This window comes from Elephas maximus, chromosome 8 (genome assembly GCF_024166365.1).
Source record: "Elephas maximus indicus isolate mEleMax1 chromosome 8, mEleMax1 primary haplotype, whole genome shotgun sequence".
Classification (NCBI taxonomy): domain Eukaryota; kingdom Metazoa; phylum Chordata; class Mammalia; order Proboscidea; family Elephantidae; genus Elephas; species Elephas maximus.
This window is the reverse complement of record NC_064826.1, coordinates 122093384-122117198: the sequence shown is the minus strand read 5'-3', so window position 1 is coordinate 122117198 and position 23815 is coordinate 122093384. Positions and strand designations below refer to the sequence as shown.

General features: G+C 48.1%; 1 protein-coding gene across 4 annotated transcripts; it reads left to right on the top strand.

The window, feature by feature from the left end:
- The first annotated feature begins 24 nt into the window (after window positions 1–24).
- FAM25A (family with sequence similarity 25 member A) lies at window positions 25–19148 on the top strand. 4 transcript variants are annotated; one of them, XR_007518493.1, is made up of 5 exons: window positions 59–293; window positions 1277–1348; window positions 2072–2134; window positions 2339–2752; window positions 2912–4806. XR_007518493.1 is itself a non-coding variant. In XM_049894390.1 (4 exons), exons 1-4 carry the CDS (start codon window positions 233–235, stop codon window positions 19103–19105), a joined length of 477 nt encoding a protein of 158 aa, XP_049750347.1. In that variant the 5' UTR covers window positions 25–232; the 3' UTR covers window positions 19106–19148. The 4 variants fall into 4 exon arrangements, 3 of the variants coding, with proteins under 3 accessions (XP_049750347.1, XP_049750349.1, XP_049750348.1); XM_049894390.1 differs by lacking the exons at window positions 1277–1348; window positions 2072–2134; window positions 2339–2752; window positions 2912–4806 and adding exons at window positions 16522–16740; window positions 17919–17981; window positions 18972–19148 and having other exon boundaries at window positions 25–293; XM_049894391.1 differs by lacking the exons at window positions 59–293; window positions 1277–1348; window positions 2072–2134; window positions 2339–2752; window positions 2912–4806 and adding exons at window positions 16319–16356; window positions 16522–16740; window positions 17919–17981; window positions 18972–19148.
- Window positions 19149–23815: the final 4667 nt, after the last annotated feature.

Sequence of the window (23815 nt, the reverse complement as noted above, 5' to 3'; positions counted from 1 at the left end):
CCCCCCCCCGCCCGGCGGCCAGTGCTCTCTAGGGGCTGCGGAGCCTGGAATAGAGCCCAGTAACTCCCCTGAGCCCGTGTGTCTGGAACCGCCTGTTCCCCTCCCCGCCCCCCGCGGGGCGGGCCAGTCCTGGGGCGCCTTAAAAACCCGGGGTGGCGATCAAGTCGTAGCAGCTGTGAGTAGGTTCCTACTTCGCTGACGGCCCTTGACAACCCCGAAGACCCCCGCCGCCATGGCCGGCAAGGGCTTGCAGGACCTGAAGCAACAGGTGGAAGCGGCGACGCAGGAAGCGGGTGAGGACAGCGCGCGAGCTGGGGCACAAGCTGGAGCGCCCTTTTGTTTGCACGGGGGCAGATGCCGAGGGTCTGCCTAGCCTGGAAGTCCGGCTGGGGCTTGGAAGGGTGTTCCCCTGAGATGGAAGCTCCCAGGGAGGCGGGAGAACAGCCGTGCGGGAGGAGCCCGGGGGCCGCGCTCTGCGCATTCCCGGAGGAGGCTGGGAAGGCGGGGAACGGCCCCACCCTGGTCCTTCGCCCCGGGTGAAGATCCACGAAAGCGCGCGCTCCCGCCACGTCGCGACCGTCACCCGGGGTCTCAGTGCACAGGGCGGGACCGGAATGGGGCGGCTCCTCCAGACCCCACTGGGCTTTGTTTCTACCTCCCCCTCCCCTAAATGATCCTTTCCTTACTTCTAAGTCCTCACCCGGCGGGCCTTCTCAGGGAGGGCAGAAGGGCCCTCCTTCCTTCAGTGCCCTGGGCCTAGTTTCTCCATCTCCAGCGCCCTCCTCCTCAGACCCAAGGTTATACAGCTGTGGGAGCCGAAAGCTGGGGGCTAGGGGTTGTGAGAAGACCTTGGGCACACGAGGGTCGGCCCTCTCAGGCCCAGCCCAGACTCCCTTGGGAATCCAGGCCCAGCCCATCCTGCCCATCCCCCAGTCAAGAGAGAACACTCAAACCAACCCCTCCTTCACCAGCGCCCCAGGGAAAGCCCACACTTCTCCCGTTGATACTCATGTTACCAAGAAGCCGCTGGCTACAGAACCCTTTCTTTCTTCTGGGCCTCACTTTTCCCACTTGTACGCTGGAAGCAAGGTGCGCTAGTGGCACAAAGGGCTAAGCAAGCCCTGAGCTGCTGACCAAAAAGTTGACAGTTTGAACCCATTCTCTCCTCTGGAGAAAGACCTAGCCATTTGCTTCTGTAAAGACTACCATCAAGAAAACCCTTCAGGGCATCCTACCGTCATTATGGGGGTGCCGTGAGTACGAATCCACTCCACAGCACGCACCAACGAGCTGGACACAAAGGCTCCTCTGGCTGTTTGTCAGTCAGATGAAGACCCCAGGGACCTCGGTGAGCAGACCCAGGGCCTGCCTGCCATATACCCTTCACCCCCAAGAATGGAATCTGGGTAAGGCAGGCTCTGTCCTGTTCAGCAGGGTGAGTCACATCTCTGCACGACCCACCTGGACACCGGTTCACCACAGGCAGAGACTCTGGTCGAGAGGCATCTCTTGAAAAGAAGTTTCGCCTCTTTCCTGCACTTTGACCCCTTAAGCTGCTTGCCCACTGAGGCACTGGCATCATTAAATGGCAGCCTCTGGGGTGGCCCACAGGAGGGAGAAGGTGGGAACAGAGCCTTGCAAAAGTCAAGGCTCTAAAGCCAAGTGCAGGAAGGGTGGGAATTCAGGCATCTGAGCCAGGCTGTCAGGGAGTAGTTAAAGAGAGCGGGGGTCTTCCTGGGCCATGCCCAGCAGCAGCTGCAGCCCAGATGCCAGCTCTAGGCCTGACTTCTTCTAGTGGACATTTTCTCAGCAATCCTGAAAGTGGGAAAGGAAGCCAGCCAGAGGGGAGGGGCTCAGAGTTATAAATAAACAAGAATAGCCCAGAGGTACGGAAAAAGCTGTGCCACTTACTGGCTGGTGGCCTTGGGCAAGAGACTTCACCTGGTTGGCATCTGCCCAGACACCTGTAGGGACAGACTAATCCAGAGAACATCTGGGGAGCTGGCATGGTGGGGCCCCCGTGGTCAGCAGGGCCTCAAGAGGGGCTAAATGACACATGTCTCTGTTCCAGTCACAGCGGCTGGAGCAACAGCACAGCAAGTGATGGATCAGGCCACAGAGGTGGGACAGAAAGGTCTGATGGGGCTGGAGGGGAGGGTGGGCAGGAGGGCAGGCAACCTCAGCATACTCCCCCGCTCCCAGGCACACCCCTCTGCCCACAATGTTCTGAGGTAGGCTTCTAGGGGAGGGAGACCCTGGTCAGACTGACATTGTGGGCACTGACTGGGACTGGTTCTCCAGAGCCTTGTCTCACCTGCCCTCTCCTTTCCTTCCCCAGCCATGGACCAGGTGGTCAAGTCCACCCAGGAAACCATTGAGGAGACTGCTAGCCAGGCCTCAGAGGCCTTCTCTGGTTTTGGGAAAAAACTGGGGTTCCTGAAATGACAGAAGGGAGACATGGAGTAACCCCCCTTCAGGCCCTCTCCAGAAGAACCTGGCTCTGAACTGTGGTCTGCCACTGCCCCCTTGGCCTGCCTCCTCATTAAAGCACATATTCCCACCCTGTGTCCGCGTCATTCCTCCTCCAAGCTGGGCCCAGCCCTCGACCCACACAAGAGCAGAGCCCCCATTGCCAGACACCCAGCTCCAACTCCAGAGTCCTGGCCTTCCAAATTCGGAAACCCAAACAGACTGCTCGGAAGCCGGTTTCCCATCCTCTCAATCCTGAGTTTAAATTCAACCTCCTGTCTAGGTATGGGAAACCCTAGTGGCATAGTGGTTAAGTGCTATAGCTGCTAACCAAAATGTTGGCGGCGCTCCTTGGAAACTCTATTGGGCAGGTCTTTGTCCTATAGGGTCGCTAGGAGTCGGGATCAACGGCAGCAGGTTTTTTTTTTTTTTTTTGGTCTAGGTATGTGCCCTTTCCCGATCCTCTCAGGAGCCAGCCCTCCCTTCCAAAGCCGCCCCCCTTGCTCCGGGAGCCCAGCGCCTCCTAGCCGGGGGTGCTGAGCTCCCAGGTCTTCCGAGGGCCGAGGCCTCGCCGGGTGTCAGTGCGCGAGCTCCACCCGCTGATGAGTCACACCCGCTGAGTCACCGCCTCCGAAGGCCGGGCCAGGCCCCGCCCCGTGGCTTTTGCTGTGTGTGGCCCTGCCCCCGAGGGAAGGGGGCCGCCATCGCACGGGGCCGGGCACGTGAGCCTGGGAGCAGCGACAGGGCCTCGTGCGCGCGCGAGCGCGAGAGACCCTCCCCACGCGCCCCTCAGTCCCGGACACACCAATAGCCTCTCCGTCGGACTGGCCCCCTGATGGGCTGAGTTCCCACGGTAAACCAGACTCCCTCCCACCCCCAACACGGGTTGAAGCACGCGACACCAGCGCTGAGTGCGCCCTGCTGGCGGGTGACTCACCGTAGCCGCAGAGTAAAGCTCAGCCCCGGCCTGGGAGCTGGCCGCTGTGACCCCTTACCCCGAACCTCCTGCCACACCGCAGCGGGGGACTCCCGGCCCCTCCCCTGCCTCTACGCTTTTGCACACAGTTTCCCCTCCGCCCCACCACCACCAGCGGTCATGATTCTACCAGCTTTCTGTCGAGCACACGTGTAGTCCTTCCATTTCCATTCAACACTATTGACTATGCAGCGCAGCCCACCCCGAGGAGGCTTAGAGGAAAACGCCGCGTCTTCCCTCCTTCACCCGCGGACTCCACGCCTCCTGCCCGGGAGGCCTCCTCGGCCTGCCACCAGGGGGCAGTGGGCTCCTTCTCGGCTCCCAGCCCAGGTGGCCTCAGGTGATGATCTGCTCAGATCTCCAGTCTGAGGTCTCTCTCACGCGTGGGAACACGTCTGTTCCTCTTACCGCCGGCATCGCCCACTCTCGCCCCAGGACCGGGCCCACTTCTACGCTCGGCTCCTTGTCGCTGACTGCCCCAAAGAGGGCTTCCTATAGTCTGCAAAGAGGGCCAAGGCTGTCCATCCAGCCCAGAGGGACAGTCCTTGAAGAGACACCTGGGGCATTCGGGCCGCTTCCAACACCTCCAAGAACCCCTGCCTCCGGGAACAGGTGCAGGTTGGGGAGAGGCCCCCTCGGCGCAAGGGGAGGCCGGGCGGCCTGTGGGAGGAAGAAGAGGACGTTCTGAGGCGCATCCTTCCCCACGTAACACAGGGCCCCTCCCGATTGGGATACCTGTGGCGGTTAATCCCGCTCTATTTGTGATTGCTTTAGGAGTGTGTATGTGACTCGGTAAGGAGCCCTGGTGGCGCAGTGGTTATGCGCTGGGCTGCTAACCGAAAGGTGGCGTCTGTGGGAGAAAGATGTGACAGTCTGCTTCCCTAAAGATTACAGCTTTGGAAACCCTATGGGGCGGTTCTACTCTGTCTTATAGGGTCGCTGTAAAACAGAATCAACTTGATGGCAATGGTTTTTTTTGCTTTGTTTTTGTTAGGTGTGACCCCGTCTGGCCTGGGAGACGAGGGGTCAGATGAGGGAGGGGAGTCTAGGAAAGGATTTTCATGTTTAATAAAAGGAACAAAGGAAGAAGCATTCCCTCAACTTTCCGCGGCCATCTTTGTGACTGGAAATGATGCGTGCACGTGGGGCAGCCATTTGCAGCCACAAGAGGAAGGGGCCCAAGGAAAAAACCCACTTGCCGAGGAGGGCAGGGCTGCAGTGTAGAAAGGACCTGCGTCGTGGATGACTTTATGGAGTACCTAAATCAACTGGTCTTCAGCTGCCACACAGCTGTTGAAGAGGATACATTTTCCCTATTGTTTGAGCCATTGTGAATTGGATTTTCTGTTACAAATAAAAGCTTACATCCTTCTATGTTATGTGGACTTCAAGGTCCTGCTCTGCCCAGCCTCTCCACCTCCCCAGCCAAATTTTCCAAATTCCAAGTTTCCTAACTAGCCAAACACAGAGTCACTGACATTACATTTGGGTTCCCTTTACACACACTGCATTTGTGGATGGCGGTCTTTCCTCAAGAATGAAATATTTACAGATGAAACAGACATGACATCTGGGATCGAGTTGTTATAGATGGGTAAGGAATTTATGAGGTGTTACCTGATTAGGGTCCGTGCCCTGGAGCAGTCAAGTCAATGAACCATACTCCAATTCAGAAAGAATGAGCAAGTTTATTAAGGAGATGCATGCATCACCGGGGACCCGGCAGCAACACAGGCTGTCTCTATGGAATTCCAAAGAGTAGTTTTACATTAGAGTTTATATAGAAGCTTACAAAGGTTACAAGTGTCTTCCTAGTCCCCTGCCAGGCATTTCTTTATTAGGCTAAAGATATGCATATCTGATACCTGGGCTCCAACTTTCCTGTGGGGGTTGTATGCCACAGGTAGTCCAGACAGAACAAAAGGTTATTTGCATCAGTTTTAAACAAAGAACAAAGTCATTAACATTTGGTCAAAACAAAGTCATTAACAGACATATGTGAAGGAGGCAGGCAGAGAAAGAACAACTTATAGGTTTATAATGGCCTTAGTTATGTTAAGCTCTCAGCTGCCTATTTTGAAAAAGGAGAAAACATGCAGGGGAGTATTGGGGTCACATATTGTTCATTGTCTTTATTTTTGTCTATGGCATTTTTTTTTAAAGGTTAAAAAGTTAAAAAAGAAGGGCTCATCTCAACAATATACTGAGTTCTTAAATGTTTGGTACTTTTGGCCTATAGCCTTTATACTCTATACTCAGCTGGGTTTGAAGTTTGTGGTTCACACTTTTGTCCTTGACTGTCTTCTAGGTGTGGCTGCTCTGCCTTCTGGCATAGCAGTCTGAGCAAGCCCTGCAAGTCCGATGCCCTCTGAAATTTCTCTTGGGCTATTTGATCTTCTGACCGGATGCCCCAAGGAATCTGTCTTTATCTTTATATCACTGTAATTTATGTCAGTCACGCCTGGGGCAGTTTCCCCTGGTATGCAGTTTGCCCTTTCAATATTGATTGTAGATTTCTTTTATTTCAGGAACATTTTCCTAATTGTGTTTTAAAATAGCTGCTCTGTTCCATTGTTTGGGTTTCCTCTTTGGGATTTCCACCTGTGGGTATGAGGTTCATTTCCACCGGTTTCCGTAACTTCTATTTCCCTAACACTGTATCTCTGTAATACAATGCCTTAAAAAAAAAAATTATTTGTTCTATTTGTTAGGTACCTACTGTACTATCCATTTCCCTTGTGCTGCTTATAGTTTAATCTTCATTTTTGCAATGATTTTATCTTTTTTTTTTTTTTTTTCGTTCTTGAGTTTTGCAAGTTCCTTTTCTTCCAATTCCTATTGTCTGGCCAGCTCATCCCAGACATTCAGCATTTCTCTTTTACGGTCAATTGCTTAATTAAATGTCTTTTGAAACTTCGTGTTGGAATGCCAGATAATAATTTCCATGTCATTTATTTGAGGTAACCTTTTTTGGTATGATTTCTTCATATGCAATGTAGTTTTGGTATTTTTTTTTTAATTTTCATTATTATTGCCTTTTATTAACAGTATCTTTATAAATCTGATCTTTATTTGTCTTTGGGGGTTGGAAACATTACATATAAACATCTGCGAGTGAACATCTGAGAATAACAACATCAACACTGCAATGTTGTATATAGTACAAAAAAGAAAAGAAACACCTGATCGTAAGTGCAAGTTCATACTAACTCGAATACATCGTAAGTCAGCATCTACCTGTACTCAGGGGAAACTACCATACTCAAAGATCACATTTATGAGTTTAATTTTTTTTTAATAATTTTTATTGTGCTTTAAGTGCAAGTTTACAAATCAGGTCAGGCTCTCACACAAAAACTTATATACACCTTGCTACATAATCCCAATTATTCTCTCCCTAATGAGACAGCCTGATCTCTCCCTCCACTCTCTCTTTTCGTGTCCTTTTCGCCAGCTTCTAGCCCCCTCCACCCTCTCATCTCCCCCCCAAGCAGGAGATGCCAACATAGTCTCAAGTGTCCACCTGATCCAAGAAACTCACTCCTCACCAGCGTCCTTCTCCAACCCATTGTCCAGTCCAATCCATGTCTAAAGAGTTGGCTTCGGGAATGGTTCCTGTCCTGGGCCAACAGAAGGTCTGGGGACCATGACCACCAGGGTGCTTCCAGTCTCAGTCAGACCATTAAGTCTGGTCTTTTTACGAGAATTTGGGGTCTGCATCCCACTGCTCTCCTGCTCCCTCAGGGGTCCTCTGCTGTGTTCCTTGTCACGGCAGTCATCGGTTGTAGCCAGGCACCATCTAGTTTTTCTGGTCTCAGGTTGATGTAGTCTCTGGTTCATGTGGCCCTTTCTGTCTCTTGGGCTCTTAATTACCTTGTGTCCTTGGTGTTCTTCATTCTCCTTCGATCCAGGTGGGCTGAAACTCATTGACGCACCTTAGATGGCCGCTTTCTAGTGTTTAAGACCCCAGATGCCACTCTTCAAAGTGGGTTGGTATTCTTTTTGCGTATTGAAAAATAGTATGTTTTTACTGTTGGGTTTATAAAAAAAAAGTAAAGTGCAATAGAGTATCTATCGTATGCTCCCCTTCCTGGAAGAAAGGAATAAGAGAATACACATATTTCTGCTTATTTGTGGAAAGAAAATGCTGGAATGATAAGTCAGAAACCAAACAGATAGGTTACCTACAGAGGTCAATGTGAACAGAGTGGAATGCAGGGAGGAATGAGAACAGACATGCAGGGATAGGCAGGGTGGGACACTTCTCTGAGCACATCTTTTTGTAGCACTCTTGACTTGCAGAACCTCTAATATGTTTTACATAAAAAAATAAAACCAAGCCTTTTGCAGTCTAGTAGATTGGATTCTTGGTTTTGCATGCTGTGTTATATAAATAAGCCAAAGATGGCCTCAGTGTATTGGCCCCAAGTTGTTTACTTCTTTATAGCAAGCTGAGCCCCATTAAAAAAAAAAAAAAAGAGTCCCATTAGCCCCCCCCAAAAGCCTGCCTACACCGAAGTAAAATTTATACATATCCAACTGTTTTAAAAGTAGCCCCAATAAGCAGATTCTTAGCCACTTAGAGCCTACCTGCTTTACTTACTTGAAAAACCGTGCCTAACATCTGGTAGCCAGAGATAAGATGAAATCCTGTAGTTAAAAGGATGGTTAAGAGCTCAGCAGCTAACCAAAAGGCTGTGCTGGAGAAAGACCTGGCAATCTGCTCTCGTGAGGATTGCAGCCAAGAAAGCCCTATGGGGCAGTGCTGCGCTGTTACATGGGGTCATTACGAGTTGGAATTGACTCAATGATACCCCAGAATAACAAGGTGCTACTGTTTTTTTTTTTTCACTGCCTGGGAGCTCTCAGACCCGGAGACTGCCCACCTTCCTGCAGGAGGACCTCACCTAAGATGCGTGTAAGCCCCTCCCCATCCTCTTTCCTGGGATTTTTCATGCCCCCTTCCCTCCTGGTGACTCCCTGTACCACTTACCTCTGGAAGGTCCCCTGCTTTGGGGGACCCCCCCCGCATGTGGTTGTCAATAAATTGGTGCCGATAAATAGTTTGTTGTGCAACACTGCTATCTCATAGTCATGTCTTTCTTTGACTAGTCCTGAATTCCTTTGTACTCAATATACATACCGGCCTAGTGCCCCCAAAATAAACAATTAAAACCAGCTAGAATGTGGGGAACCCAAAATGGAATAAGACACTAACAAATGGACTTAAGTGCATTACACATGAATAACAGAACCACACTGAAGGGGTTGTGGAAGGAAATAACAAACCTAAGTAACTTTGGAAGAGAGCATATTGACTGGGTTTTGTAAAGCTAAAGACAAAAAGAACTGTACATAAATTCTGCAGTCTCATTAGTAAATGTGTTTCTCACAGGATTATGGGTTAGCAATTCTGAAGCAATTTATGTTTATGCTAGAATTTACCACATAGGAAAATATTACCGTAGATAAAACAAGAACTGGATTTCTTACACTTGGAGAAAGAAGTTACAAATAAGGAATGAGAAAAAAAAAAAAAGGAATGGGAAATACTAAAAGGAACCTTGTGTGTACGTGTGTGTGGATGCGTGCACGCATGTGCGTGCTTGTCATGAATAAATTAGAAAATGCTGTTGTTGTTAGGTGCCCTCAAATCAGTTCTGATTCATAGCAACCAACCCCACGTACAATAGAAGGAAACACTGCCCAGTCTTGCGCCGTCCTCACAGTCATCGTTATGCTCGAGCCCATTGTTGCAGTCACTGTGTCAATCTGTCTCGTTAAGGGTCTTCCTCTTTTGCACTGACCCTCTATTTTACCAAGCATAATGTCCTTCTCCAATGACTGGTCTCTCCTGATAACATGTCCAAAGTACTTGAAACGAAGCCTCGCCATCTTTGCTTCTAAGGAGCATCTGGCGGTTCTTCTTCCAAGACAGATTTGTTCGTTCTTCTGGCAGTCCATGGTATATTCAGTATTCTTCGCCAACACTATAATTCAAAAGCATCAATTCTTCTTCAGTCTTCCTTATTTATTGTCCAGATTTCACATGCACATGAATCTATTGAAAATATCATGGTTTGGGTCAGGGACACCTTAGACCTCAAAGTGACATCTTCCGCTTTTTAATGCTTTAAAGAGATCCTCTGGAGCAGCTTCCTCCAGTGCTAGGTGTCGTTTGATTTCTTGACTGCTGCTTCTGTGGGCTTTGCTGGTTGATCCAAGTAGAATGAAATCCTTGACAACTTCAATATTTTCTCCGCTTATCATGATGTTGCTTATTGGTCCAGTTGTGGGGGTTTTTGTTTTCTTTATATTGAGGTATGATCCAACTGAAGAACTGCCCAATAGGGCTTCCAGGGTAGATTCAAACTGCTGACCTTTTGGTTAGCAGCTAAGCTCTTAACCACAGTACCACCATCTGAATTAGTAAATATTACATATATTTCTGAGCCCTGTCTGATGAGGAGACACAGAAGCAATGATACCCCAGTGAACATACCCATCACCTAGATGTTGGTCTGTGTAATGGATTCAGTTGTGTCCCCCCAAAAATATGTGTCAACTTGGTTAGGCCATGTGTGGTTGTCCTCCATTTTGTGATTTTCCTATGTGTCTTAAATCATAATCTCTGCCTGTGGTTAAAAGGATTAGGGTGGGATGTAACACTCTTGCTCAGGTCACCTCCCTGATCCAATATAAAGGGAGTTTCTCTGAGATAAAAGGAAAGGGAAGCAAGTAGAGCGCTGGAGACCTCATACCACCAAGAAAGCAGTGCCAGAAACAGAGCGCTTCCTTTGGATCTGAGTTTCCTGCACTGAGATACTCCCAGACCAAGGGAAGACTGTTTCATCACAAGGACCTTCCTCCAGATTCAACAGAGAGAAAAAGCCTACTTCTGGAGCTGAGACCCTGAATTTGGGCTTGTAGCCTACTAGACTATTAAAGAATGAATTTTTCTTTGTTAAAACCATCCACTTGTGGTATTTCTGTTATAGCAGCACTAGATGACTAAGACAGAATCTGGTACTGAGAGAGTGGGGTGCTGCTCTAACGGATAACCTAAAATGTGGAAGTATTTTTGAAACTGAATGGGTAGAAGACTCAGAAGGAAGTGAGGAGGACTCTTACCACTGGAGAAGACACAGATAGTGAGAAACAGCAGCAGAGACTGGCAGCAGCAGCAGCAAACCAGTCACAGCAGAACCAGTAGACCAGCACCAGACAGTGCTGGAGCCGACCCACGGAACAAGAGAGCTGAGCGTCTGCGCAGGAGGCTTCCTGGCAGAGTGGGGTGCCTCCAGGCACTTACCAGTGGAGGTAGGCTTGCCAACCCACGAAGCCAGAGAGCTGAGTGCCTGTATGCAGAAGGCTTCCCGGTGGAGTCATGTGCCTCCAGGCACTTATTGGTGGAGCTACAGAGCTTTGGAACACTTGCCCCAGCAGGGCAGATGTGGGTTTGAGGCCCAAGGAGCCTAGAGGCCAAGAAACCACGAAGCAGAAGTTGAAGAGACAAGGAACACAAGAAGCCGAGCTGCCTCAGTCTCAAAAGGTATGGCCAGGACCTCTGGGGTTTCAAAGGGTGGAGCCACGGCCTCCAGTATTTCTAAGGGTAGAGTTGTCACTCAGATGGACTAGGAGAATGGTGCATCTAAAGCCGAGGGAGCAGAGTTGCTGTCCCAGTGGGCCTGGAAGGCGGAGCTGAGGCCCAGGGCCAAGGGGCCTTGATTTAGAATCCAGAGAGTGTGGCCAATACCTAGAGTCTGGAGGGCAGGGCTATTGTGTAAACTGTCTCAGAGAATAGAGGGTTATTTTCAAGCCTTGATGGCTAATGTAATGTGTTCTGCTAACTTGCTTGGTGCCTGTTATACCTTCTTTCTCTCCAGTTTCTCCCATTGGTAATGGAAATGTCTAGCTTGTGCCTGTTCTTTTATTGTATTTTGGAAGCAGATAACTTGTATTCTGGATTTCACAGATGAAGAAGTATTTTTTGGATTTTGGACTTGATTTAAGACTTTTGTTATGATATGATCGGGTGAATATGTTTTACATGTAGCAAGACATGAATTTTGGGGGGCCAAAGGGTGAAGTGTAATGGATTGAATTGTGTCCCCCCAAAGTATGTGTCAGCTTGGCTAGACCATGTGTGGTTGTCCTCCATTTTATGATTTTCCTATGTGTTTTAAATCATAATCTCTGTGCGTGGTTAAAAGGATTAGGGTGAGATGTAACACTCTTGCTCAGGTTTATCTCCCTGATCCAATGTAAAGGGAGTTTCCTTGGGGTGTGTCCTGTACCACTTTTTATTTCTCAAGAGATAAAAGGAAAGGGAAGCAAGTAGAGAGTTGGGGACCTCATACAACCAAGAAAGCAGTGCCGGGAAAGAGAGCACGTCCATTGGACCTGAGGTTCCTGCACTGAGGTGCTCCCAGAGCAAGGAAGACTGATGCATCACAAGGACCTTCCTCCAGAATCGACAGAGAGAGAAAGTCTTCTCCTGGAGCTGACCCCCTGAATTTGGACTTGTAGCCTACTAGACTATGAGAGAATTAATTTCTCTTTGTTAAAGCCATCCACTTGTGGTATTTCTGTTATAGCAGCACTGGGTAACTAAGACAGCCTGTAAACACCCTTTTCTAATAAACAGAACCAGGGTTCCTAGAATGAGTGGCTGATGGCAGGGCTAGGGAAGGGAAAATGCAAGATGAGCAGCCTGGAACATCTTGTAGTGTCAGAAATAAGGAAATCCTAAAGAAAAGATGGGATCTATTGAAAGAACAAAGGAGCCAATCTAGAGGATCTTCTAATGGTCAAAGCTAGAATACTTTGAGCAACAAAAGAAATAATGATAGTATTGGATTATAACTTGTGTAACAAGGTAAATATCCATGAGCCCATACTGATATAAATAAGTAAATTATGAATTAAATAAATAAATGGGGGAAAGTATAACTCTTACAGTAGAAATCCTAATACGTTCATTTTAATTTAGTAAAATAATTTTAGCTAAATAATTAAAATAGATTTAATTACTTAGCTAAATTATTTTCAATTAAATTTAGCTAAATACATTAATATTTCTGGTTATGATAGTTATACTGTGGTTATGTAAGATGTTAACTTTAGGGGAAGCTGGGTGAAGAATATATGGAAACTCTCTGTATGATTTTTGCAATCCAACTGGCATTGAGTTGGAAGAGAGAAATGTACCCAGTCAGTTATAAAACCCTTGTATTGGGGATGTATTGGAGGTTGTCAGGAATCTAAGGTTCAAATCTGCCATGGAATTTTCCAGGAGATTCCTATGGGGCAAGGGGAAGGGAAGTTTCACAGACTCCTTTGTTCAGGTGCCCGTTCTTCTTTCACAGGAGTGTTGGACTCACCTGTGTAGTCATGACTCCTCTGCCACTCAAAACCCAGTGAATTTCAGGAAGATTCCACCAACAACCTTCTTTCCTCAGAGGCAGGCTTCTGAGGAATGGGACTCAGCCTTCATCTTCCAAAGGGCTCCTTTCCTTTTGGAAGGTGGTGCTGTCTAAGACCTGGTGCCTCTGAAATTCCTTGGGCATGTTCTGCTTCTTCTTTATTCACCTCCCCAGATTGTAGTTCTGTCCCAGGAAGCTCTCAGGCAGACCCTCTCCTCCTAGGAGTGAGTATTGCTGGCAGCGCCCAAGCTCTGTCACCACTGGGCTCTCCCAGTTCCCTGTTCTGCACTTTGTGGCTTCCTGCATCAGCGTTGCTGGTTTTACTTGCATTTGGATTTGCAAGTTTTCCAGTCTCCTCTTTTTCTCCGAAGGCAAGATTAATGTGTATGTTGGTGGTGAGGTTTTTTTCTTCTTGTGCTCCTTGTTACTCTGTACAGTTTCAAAAAGTAGAAGTGTGATCTAGGATTAAACTGCTGCCATTTTCCTACCAGAACCAGGAGTCTCGCAGGGTAAGCTGGTACTCTCTATTTGCCCTCCACATCTACTCTCTCCTCTGCCCTGACCCTGGGACCTGGACACTTGGCAACATCACTGGGTTCTGGTTGGGTTCAGCCAGTAGGCAGTAGGATATTGAAGGGGTAGAGGAGAGGAATTTATTCTCCTGTTCCTCTTTGCTGACTGGTGACCTTCTTCTATAGCTGCAGCTCTCATTGAGTTCTGTATCTGCTCCTTCCCTGCCCTCTAGGCCCAGAGAGGTAACAGCTTTCCACCATTGCTGGTCCCTGGATACTTCCCTTAACTCTGTCCCACCCATCCACTGCCTTCGAGTCAATTCCAACTCATAGTGACCCTATAGTACAGAGTAGAACTGCCTCATAGAGTTTCCAAGGAGCGCCTGGTGGATTTGAACTGCCAACCTCTGAGTTAGCAGCTGTAGCACTTAACCACTATGCCACCAGGGTTTCCTAACTCTGTCTGCATCTTGTAAATAGTCCCTTTCTTACACAATCCTCAGTTACCCCTCAACTGTGCCATGTTTTCCACCAGGATACCCACCAATGTGTGAATGTGGATGTGCTAAGAAGTCTTCCTTTGGTGACTGACAAGCCATGTCTCCAGGAGTCTGGATGTGGCTCCCCTATGGGTGGAAGGGGCAGTGAGTGCAGGACACATGGGCATGGAACATACTGTGAGATCAAGTTCATGAATGAGGAGCCGTGGGAGAAGGCACAGGCAGTGAGCAACCATAAAACTTTGGATATTTGTGACACCTGCAGTTTAAATCATACAAGAAATCATCATTCTTCAAACATGAGACAGCCCCAACCACTTAACTACTTAAACACTTTTCCTCCTGAATTAGTAATAGCTAAGTTGGCAAATCGCTATTTGAAAAAATTGGCTCTCCTTGATGATTCAGCCTTTGCCAAGCTGTGCTGTTGGGCAAATTCCATTTGAAGAATTAATCAGCTCCTGCCAACGCCTTGTTCTCCCTACCCAAGGAGAGCCGGGACTTGACCTTCTGACCCAGGATAACCTGACCTGGGGTGCCTGTGTTAAGGGCTGCTTTCTTGGGGCCCAGTATGGGTTGGGTGTCTTCCAGGATGGGGTAGGAAGGGTGACTCACTCAGGCAGGTGAAGATTTCCCTGCAGAAGCTGCCCTAGCCCAGACCTTCAGACCAGAACCCAGCACTGGTTAGAAGGCTCTTCAGCTGATCTGGTTTCTTTGGCTGGAAAGGAGTCCAGCTGCCAGGAGGCCTGCTCCAGAGGTAGAGCTCAAGGTGCCCCTGTTGGGTGCATAGGGCAGGGGGATACAGCTGGAGCTGGAAGGGCACCAAGGTCTGGGGTGCAAGTCTGGTTCTGGGGAGCTTGGCCCCTCCAGGCCCTTGCCTGGCCCTACTGGGCCTTTGGGACGTGTCTGGACCCAGCACTGCCTTTCTGTCAGGGGAATGGGCGCAGAAAGGATCCCTGAGGGTGGGGGACACATACGACCTCAGGGAAAATGAGGCAGGGGCTTTGACAGGCTCAGGGGTGTCCCTGTGGGTCCCTCAGCCCAGTTCCCACCAGGTTGTCCCAGATTCTCCCCACTCTGCAGTGCTGTCCTGAAGCTCTGAGCAGGACACCCAGACTTTGGCTGTCACAAGGGGAGGATAGAGTACATTCTGGGGCCCCTCACTTACACAGCACATCCAAGGCCCTGCGATGGGGCCTGTAATGGGTCCACAGGGTCACATATATATATATCTGTGAAATTTATACTTTCTCTGTATTCTTTTTCTTAACAATCTGATCCCCCCCGCCCAAGGGGACAGCAGGTATGGTTCTGTGGCCTTGTGACCCAGAGTTCCTGCTGCCCGAAGCATCCACTGCCCCCACAGGTGGCTGGCCACAGCCCTGGCCATCCCACCACGCAGGAATGTGAGAGGGCCTTGGCCTAGACTGTGAGGCCCATGGTCAGGTAAACACTAATTAGGCCCCGCCACATCCAGAAGGGCAGCACCGAGGGATAAGGAGGTTTGCATGAGGGGAGGCGGCCTCAGACTCCTGCCCTGGCCCCAACCTGGCCACGGGGTCCCCACACCTGTCCTCTATGACTCCTCTCTAGTGGGGTCACTTTCCCCAGCCCTCGGAGGCAGCCCGATGCCCCAGCTGCTCTTTGGCCCAGCTGGCGGACTGGTCAGAGCTCCAGTGGTGAGGCAGATGGAAGAGACATTTACCGTGGTGCCGACAGCCACAGGCTGACATCCATCATCCCACCACCAGTGACATGGCCAAGGAAGGCACAATTGTCCCCATTCTATAGATATGGACACTGAAGCTCAGGATAGGATGGTGACTAAGAGGATGAGCATGTGGCATGTGGCTTGAGGCACCTCCTTCCATCCTGAGTAACTGGGGGGCAGCCTGGCTTGGGATGTGTCAGGGGCTGGCAGAGCAGCTTTCTGGAGAATTCTGGCTATGGCCAGAGTAGTGGTGGTGGTTGGGTCCTCTGTCCTCTGGGCCTCTGGGGGAAGGACACTGCTGGCCCCACTGGGGATCCCCAGAGGCTGGGGCTCCAAGGTGCAGGGAGGACAGGGTTTCCCTCAAGTGATGGCTCCCAACGCTGCCGTGAGTGGGAGCCAGCTGTCTGGCAAGGCGGGGCTGACTTGCAAGCCGGTGCTGACTCCATTTCCGGTTGATATTGTGTCCTCCTCTGCCTTGGGCTAGGCACCACCCTCAGCCTCAGCTCCCCACCCCACAGTGGCAGCTGGGACACCGCTCTGATCCCTGGGGATGGGGAGGGCAGCAAGCCTCCACTACACTGTAGTCCCCACATGATAGAACCTCCAAGCCCTGACCAGGCCACCCTGGGGCCTTTGGCGCAGCAGGCTGGAAGCCCTAGGCCTGTCACCGGGTACATGGGCACACACCAGAATGTATGGCTGGGAGTCTCCAGGGGGCTGGCAGGGGCATCTCCCAAACACCTTACAGGCCCCTGCCTGAGCGGTGAGTGTGCCCTGGAACTGACCCCCTCCTGAGGGTCCAGCCTCAGCCCTGATCCCTATTCCTCCTCTCATAGGGCCCCACAGGGTGCAGGGGTCTCCTGCTCCTTGGAGGGGGGGCTGCTGACACCCAGTGCTGAGCTGCCCCACCCAATCTTTTCTTCCCCAGCCACCCTCGCTGACTCACCCCATCCAGCCTCCCACTCGCTGGGTGCAGGCTTTGGCACCCCAAGACGAGGAAGCACCGGAAGCAACTATAAAAGCTGCCTGGGTTCAGGCCCAGCATTCTGCTTGGCTGCCACCTGCTGCCTCACCATGCTGGGAGGCCTGGGGAAGCTGGCCGCTGAGGGCCTGGCCCACCGCACTGAGAAGGCCACCGAGGAAGCCGGTAAGGACACTGAGGCTCCTTCCACCTGGGCCATTCCCCTCAGCCTAGGGTCAGGAGCACACACACTGGGCTTGTCTGAAGCTGACCCCAGGCAGATAGATGAGTAGGTTGGGGCCACCTTTGCCCATCTGGAGCCCTGGCCAACAGTCTTACTACAGCAGAAGTGGAGGTGGGGCCTTCAGAGGAAAGGAAGGCAGAGCAGGAGGGAGCCCAGGGCCTGAGCTTGGCCTGCTCCTGAGGCCTGTGGCTGTGGGTGATGGCTGAGGGCCAGACGGAGGGGCTCAGAGGAAGCTTCTGGGTGAGCAGCAAGCCACTGAGTCAAAGCAGCCTGTTCTGAATATCCTAGAAAGAAAACAGAAGATGGATTTTTTTTTTTTTTTTTACCACCACTTTAAAGCTTCAAAGACTTCTTCATTAAGAAATCACAACTCATTCTCTGGGGTTTATAAAAAGGACATTTGCAATTTCCTCAAAGTCCCCAGAAACCCTCTTTGTATACAGAGGTCAGCAGTCTGTATGGGTGGCTGGTCCAGGTCTCACCTGTCGGGCATTACTGTGGAAGATCTTGGGCTCGTGGGCTTTTATAGAAACATGTCTGTATTTCACTTTTTTAACTCCACACCTGGTGTTGACCACCTGACTTATTTCACTCACTCTGGGGGGTGTGTTATTCCCATTTTATAGGTGAGGGAGCCCAGCAGTGACGGGAGGAACTAGAATTCGAACCAGATCTCTGACTCCAAAACATTTCAGTTCTAGCTCGCTGCCACCCAGACTCTGAACACCTTTGAGGTGGGCAAAGAGGTCTCTCTTACGGGAGAAATTGCTTTAGGGGGTTTGGTTTTGCTGGAAGCAGCGTCCTCTAGCCGCTGCTTCTACTGGGCCCCCAGAGGCAGGGCAGCCAGCACATCCTGAGAGGTGTTGTAGCTGACCCACCAGGGAAACAAGCCTTGGCTGCTGGGAGGGGCTGCTCGTCGACATTCCAGGTGTACCAGGCCCCTCTCAGGCTCACTTAGCTGGTCCCCGGCTGCCAGGCCCCACTCCCGTCTCTGCGGGCAGCCAGCTAGGGGTTCTGGCTGGGAGCAGCCCCACTCCAGGCGTCCAGAACTGCCTGACCCAGTTGTGAGGAGGTTTGCATGGGATTGTGCTCTCACTCTGGACTTGTCTCCTCTTTTCAGTTCATGCCGTGGAGGAGGTGGTGAAGGAGGTGGTGGAACACGCCACGGAGGCTGGAGAGAAAGGTAGGACCGAGCTGGGAGCTGGAGAAGGAGGGAGGGAAGCTAGGCGCTGAGGAAAACTCGTTCTTTGCCCAACCAGTTCAAACCCTGACCTGGTATTTCCAGTTGGTGTGTAATTATCTATGCTTACCTGAGGCCATAGACCACACCCTCCTTTAGAGGCCATCTAGGGGGCCATCTCTGTGCAATGGGACAACAGACTGCTTGGCAACAGGCTGGGACAAAATATATAAGATACGAATTTATGTACTTATAGAGATGTATTTATGTAAAGTTAAATATATGTACACATTTATGTATGTATGCTGCGAGTACAACTATGTAAAAGGTATACATACACCTTATGCCTTATGACAAAATAGATTCCAGATAGACCAAGCATTTGAATATAAACACATGACATTATTAAATTGCTAGAAGATACCAGAGGAGACTTTGTCATGATCTTGGAAGGGGGAGGGCCTTTTTAACTGTGACAGAAAACCCTGCAGCCCTAAAGGAAATATTAGGTAAATCTGATAATATAAAACTTCATTTTTTTTCACACTGAAGAAAATATTGTAAGCTAAGCCAAAAGAAAAACCCCAAACTGAGGAAAAAAAAAATCGTAATTTATAACACAAACGACAAAGGGCCAGTGCCTTGCTTTATAAATGGGTAAATGACAATTTAACAGTCTAGTATAAAAATGATCGAAAGACACGAACATTCAGTTCACAAGGAAAGGAGGTATAAGTTGCCAACATACCGATCAGCAGATACCCGGTCTCGCCCGTAATTGAAGAAATGCAAGTCTTTGGAGGGATGGGGGTGGGGGGACAACCAAATTTGATTTCACTGTGCTGGGAGCTCAGCTGCGGTCGCCTTGGGCTCTTCAAGGGGGCGGTTCAGTAAGGCAGCCGCAGCCACAGGCCACTAAAGGTGAGACTTGGACAACCAGTGGCCTGAAATGTATTTTGCTCACCTGGACATTTTTCTCTTTCTTTCTGATAGCTATTGCCGAAGCCTTAAAGAAAGCCCATGAGTCAGGGGACAAAGTGGTGAAGGAAGTTACTGACACCGTGACCAACACAGTTACAAATGCTGTCACACACGCAGCAGAGGGCCTGGGCAAATTGGGGCAATGAGCACACTCACTACCACCGCTACCCATCCTGAATCTCAATAAAAGCTGTGAAACATGTAAACCAAGTCCTAGTTTTATTCCTGTGTGGATGGAAACACAAGTAATGTTCAGTGGGCACAATGTGCATGTCCCCCGGACCGCACAGGCAGGAGGCCAGCAGGTTGGGCATCGGCTGGCAGGGTTTATAGGGTTCCTAGGGTTAATCCCATGCTCTCTCTCATTAGGCCTTCCCACAACACAAGGCCCTCTTACAGAATTGTCAGTGTCTGTGCTGCATTTCCTAAAGGGTTATTTTCCCAGATACCATCAGTGCTTCAAGGGCACCTCAAGGGAGGACCATCTTTTGGCTTACACATTCTTTGGGTTTTCCTTGAAGTATTCTAGCAGGAGCCAGGGAAGATAAGTGAACTACCTGATTGAGAGTTTAGCGAGGGAGGCTCAGATCATTTGAGCCGCTTCATGTTCTGAAAGGGGCTTCAGACAAACATTTCTGCTGGTCAGTTATGGAGTCAGTCAAGAGGACCTGAAGCCACCGCTTACTGGGTGTTGAAGCCATGTTGTAGCTTCACTGGGAGCCTTGTATTAGACCAAATCATTGGTAGTGGGCAAGAATGTTTGGCCTTCTCTCTTTCTTGACAATAGCAAGTTGATGCCATACAAGTTAAACATGTTTAAGTAGCATTTAGGGTCCCAAACCCAGACCCAGTGCCATCAAATCGATTCCTTTTAAATTAAAAAAAGGAAATGATTTGTAAAGATACTGCATCCTCTGTCTTGCTGGAGGCTACTTGTTCTTAGCAGAATTTCGAAGGCGTTTTGATCAAGGATTGAGTTAGTGCTCTCTTTTAGAATTACCCTTACATTTTCAAACAGCCTAGGAATACCCAATGGCTTTGGAGTATTTGCCACTGTTCAGCTAGATCCGGACCTTGTATCTTGGTTTGGTTCCTGATGACTTTTGAATTCCCCAAATTCGAATCCAAGCTAAAAAGGATCCGGTGGCAATGTAAGCGATCTTCTTACAGGACGTTAGTCTTCAGATATGCACAGGTACATAAAAACCAAACCATTGCCGTCAAGTCGATTTTGAGTCACAGCGGCTCTATAGGACAGAGTAGAACTCCCCTTAGGGAGTGGCTGGTAGATTCAAACTGCTGACCTTTTGGTTAGCAGCTGATCTTTTAACCACAGGTATATAAAAAAACCAGGTATATACAGGTGCTCAAAGTCATGTTGCATGTTCTAACAGCAAGAGAAGACACAACTTAAAATGTTAATCAAAAATCACTTGGATGGCATGTTTTGCTCTGCTTGCTAGGTTTGACACACAACTTAGAGTGGATATGTATTACTTCTAGTGTAGTATACACAACTTAGCTTGAAAAAGGAGACGTGCCTGGATGGGGACTGGCTAACAAATATTGCATATACATGAAATAGTCTGTAGCTGTTAAGAAAAATAAGGAAAATGTACATACCTTACGTGGGAATATGTCCAAACAAGGCAATTAGTTATACAATACATATATTCAGTAAGTTCACTTTTATAAACAGATATTATGTAGGAATTATATAGAAATAGAAAAAAAAACCTGTTAGCATATATAGCAAACATATTCACAGTGGTCACCACTGTGTGTGGGGTGACATGGGGAACCCTCATTTCCTATATTACCTATTTCCATAATGCTTGAATTTAAAAGAAAATCAAAACAGATCTTCAAAAAAAAATGTGGTGGGGGGGGCACATACCAGCCTATCCGGTTTTTTCCTAGTCAAGCAGCATTTGTCAGAGTGACAGACAAAGAAAATGAGAATGTTTAGAAATTTACAGCAGTTTGACATTGCTGGGGTCTCCAAGAGCATAAACAGTGAAAACTCTCCTAGAACAGGGTACAGACCAGCTTGGGTTGTTGAACTTGTATGGCAAGTTGTAGGTGAACTGGTCATGGGCAGTGAGACCACATACCGTGGTGGATTAGATAAAAAAGGAAACAAACAACAACAAAAAACCTAGTCCTTCTCCAGAGTTGGAGAAGCATTTCTCAAGGTCCTTTGACTTCACCTGTGTCTGCTGTTCTAAATAAACACTTCCAGCTCTCATGTTCTCTTTATTACGTGTGCTATGCAATGAGAAGTGTGGAATCCATCTAAAACTCTAAATGTGTTATCAAAAGCAACAGAGAGTGATGTCAGTGAAAATGACGGAGTTAGGACCTCCAAAACTTCCCTCCTCCATAAAAGGAATGAGAAAACTGGCAAAAATAGTTAGAATCAACTTTTTCAGAAATCTGGAAATTAACCAAAGGCTTATAGCAATCTGGGGAGTGTTTATTCAAAAGAAACAAAAATGGCTGGATCTCAGCAACAACTGCACACTTTCTGGTATTTTGACTGTCCTAGTCCCACTCTCCTCTCTCCAGCTCCAGGGTAGCCTTACAAACCAACAGCCCCACCAAACACATAACAAGATCTCAACATCATTAGCCATCAGAGAGATGCAATCAAAACCACAATGATTCACTCCCACTAGGATGGCTAAGACAAAAAAGGGAAATAACAAATGTTGGTGAGGATGTGGGGAAATTGGAACACTTATCTACTGCTGGTGGGAATGCAAAATGGTACAGCTGCTGTGGAAAACACTGTGGATGTTCTTTAAACACTAAAAATAGAACTACCAATATGACCCAGCAATTCCACTCCTAGGTAGTAGAATCTGTGATATATTTATTAAAAAAAAAAAGTGGCTGTTGAGACTGCTTATGTACAATCAAACACCTCATGGGATTTGATTCCTTCGTCTGGTGGTTTAGGGTTCTGGTTTCACGGGATAATCCAGTTAATTGGCCTAATAACATGTTCTACCTCCTAGTTTGTTGCATAGCGCCTGGGGTCTTAAAATCTTGCAAGCGGCCATTCAAGGCACAACAATTTGTCTCTATTCACCTGGAGTGACAGAGGAAGAAGGAGAGTCACGAATAGGAGGAGAAAATGGAATGTGTGGTTAATTGCCTCCATGAACAGCTGCCTCCTCTTGTCATGAGACCTGAAAAACTGTTGGTGCCTGGGTACCATTATTAAGAATTTTGATGAAAAATTCTATAGAAGAATTCTTATCAAAAGGGGGGGAAATGCAGACTAGAATTTAAAATTTCACGGGCTCCACGCTTTCTGGAGTCATGAAGGTTGGATGAACCACTGAAACTATTGTCCTGAGATAATCTTTAAACCTTGCACTAAAAATATGGGGAAGTCTTCTTAAAAACAAACAATACCAAAAAAAAAAAAAAAACCCAGTGCCATGGAGTCAATTCAGACTAATAGGACCCTATACAACAGTATAGCTTAATTATTGAGGAATGTCTGCCTTGAGCATTATGCTCTTTTAAGAGATCTATTTATGTGGGATCAAACAAACAGCAACAACTTGAAAGATTAGATAGGAACCTTAGGGGACAGTGAGTTCAGGTTAATGGAGGAACACCTTGCAGGAGGCGGGTGAGAATGGTTGCACAACTCGAAGAAGGCAATCACGTAGAAACTCTGTTAAATCGGTGCATCTTTTGCTGTGTATATCTCAACAACAAAAAATAAATTTTATATATATAAAGCCAACAGCCCGCAATCATGACGAAAACCAGCAGCCGGCCAGCCACCAAAGGGATAGAAAGAGGCTGGAATTCCTTCAAAGCCTCATTCCCAGACAGCTGTCATCATTTGACCTGTCTGGTGTTTCTCTGGAGTCTCCACTTACAAGGCTGTCTTTATTTGACCTGGATAGGAGCTTGCCCAGTGTAAAAATCTTTTGCCTGGGGGTTTTTGTCAAAAACATTTAGAAGCACTTTTGGCTGCCTGAGGTGCTGAATAACATTTTGGGCAAACAATAGGCTAACCAAAAAAAAAAAAAAAAGGAAAAGCCTAGGAATGAGAGGTCTATAGGGGCTTTGAAAATTGCAACATTTTTTCTGAGAATCTTTAAGTCTACCTGCATGTTTAGGGCTTTGTGCATTCCCAGAAAAGACCTGAGACGGCTTAAAGCTCTCTCAGTTCTGGCTGACCTTGAGGCGCTGTGCAAGCAAAAAGTGAAGCTAGGCAGAATTGTGAACTGCCTGACTTGAGTGTTGAAGGTGAGCACCAACATGCATACAGAGCCCATCAGCAAAGATGGGAATTTATTGGTTCCAGGCATTTGTCACTTTTTTTCTCCTTATTGATTTAAAATAATACTGCATAAAGCGATCATTACAAGCCTATGTTAATGGGCATACAATGTATGACAATTTGTATGACAAAAACAGCACAAAGGAGGGGGGAGGGAATGGAGTTATACAGGAAAAAAGTTTTTATATATTATTGAAATTAAATTGGTATTAATCTGAACAGGATTATTATCAATTAAGAAGCTAATTATAATCTCTGGCGCAAACACAAAGAAAATAATGCAAAAAAGCATAGTAAGGGATGGCTCAACATTTGAAAAACAATTATTTTTTTTTATCATATAAATGGAAACCCTGGTGGCATAGTGGTTAAGTCCTACAGCTGCAAACCAAGAGGTCAGCAGTTTGAACCATGGCAGTGGGTTTGGTTTTTTTTTTTTATCGTATAAATAAAACAAAAGACAAGAACCACCTGATCTTATCAATTGATGCAGAAAAGGCATTTGACAAAATTCAATACCCATTCATGATAAAAACTCTCAGCAAAA

Excerpts from the sequence above, each read along its gene's own strand:
- FAM25A (XM_049894390.1), top strand. The coding sequence starts at position 233 with ATGGCCGGCAAGGGCTTGCAGGACCTGAAGCAACAGGTGGAAGCGGCG. Across the intron at positions 294-16,521 it reads AGCGGCGACGCAGGAAGCGG|CCACCCTCGCTGACTCACCC; the intron begins GTGAGGACAGCG and ends TTTCTTCCCCAG. Across the intron at positions 16,741-17,918 it reads GAAGGCCACCGAGGAAGCCG|TTCATGCCGTGGAGGAGGTG; the intron begins GTAAGGACACTG and ends TCCTCTTTTCAG.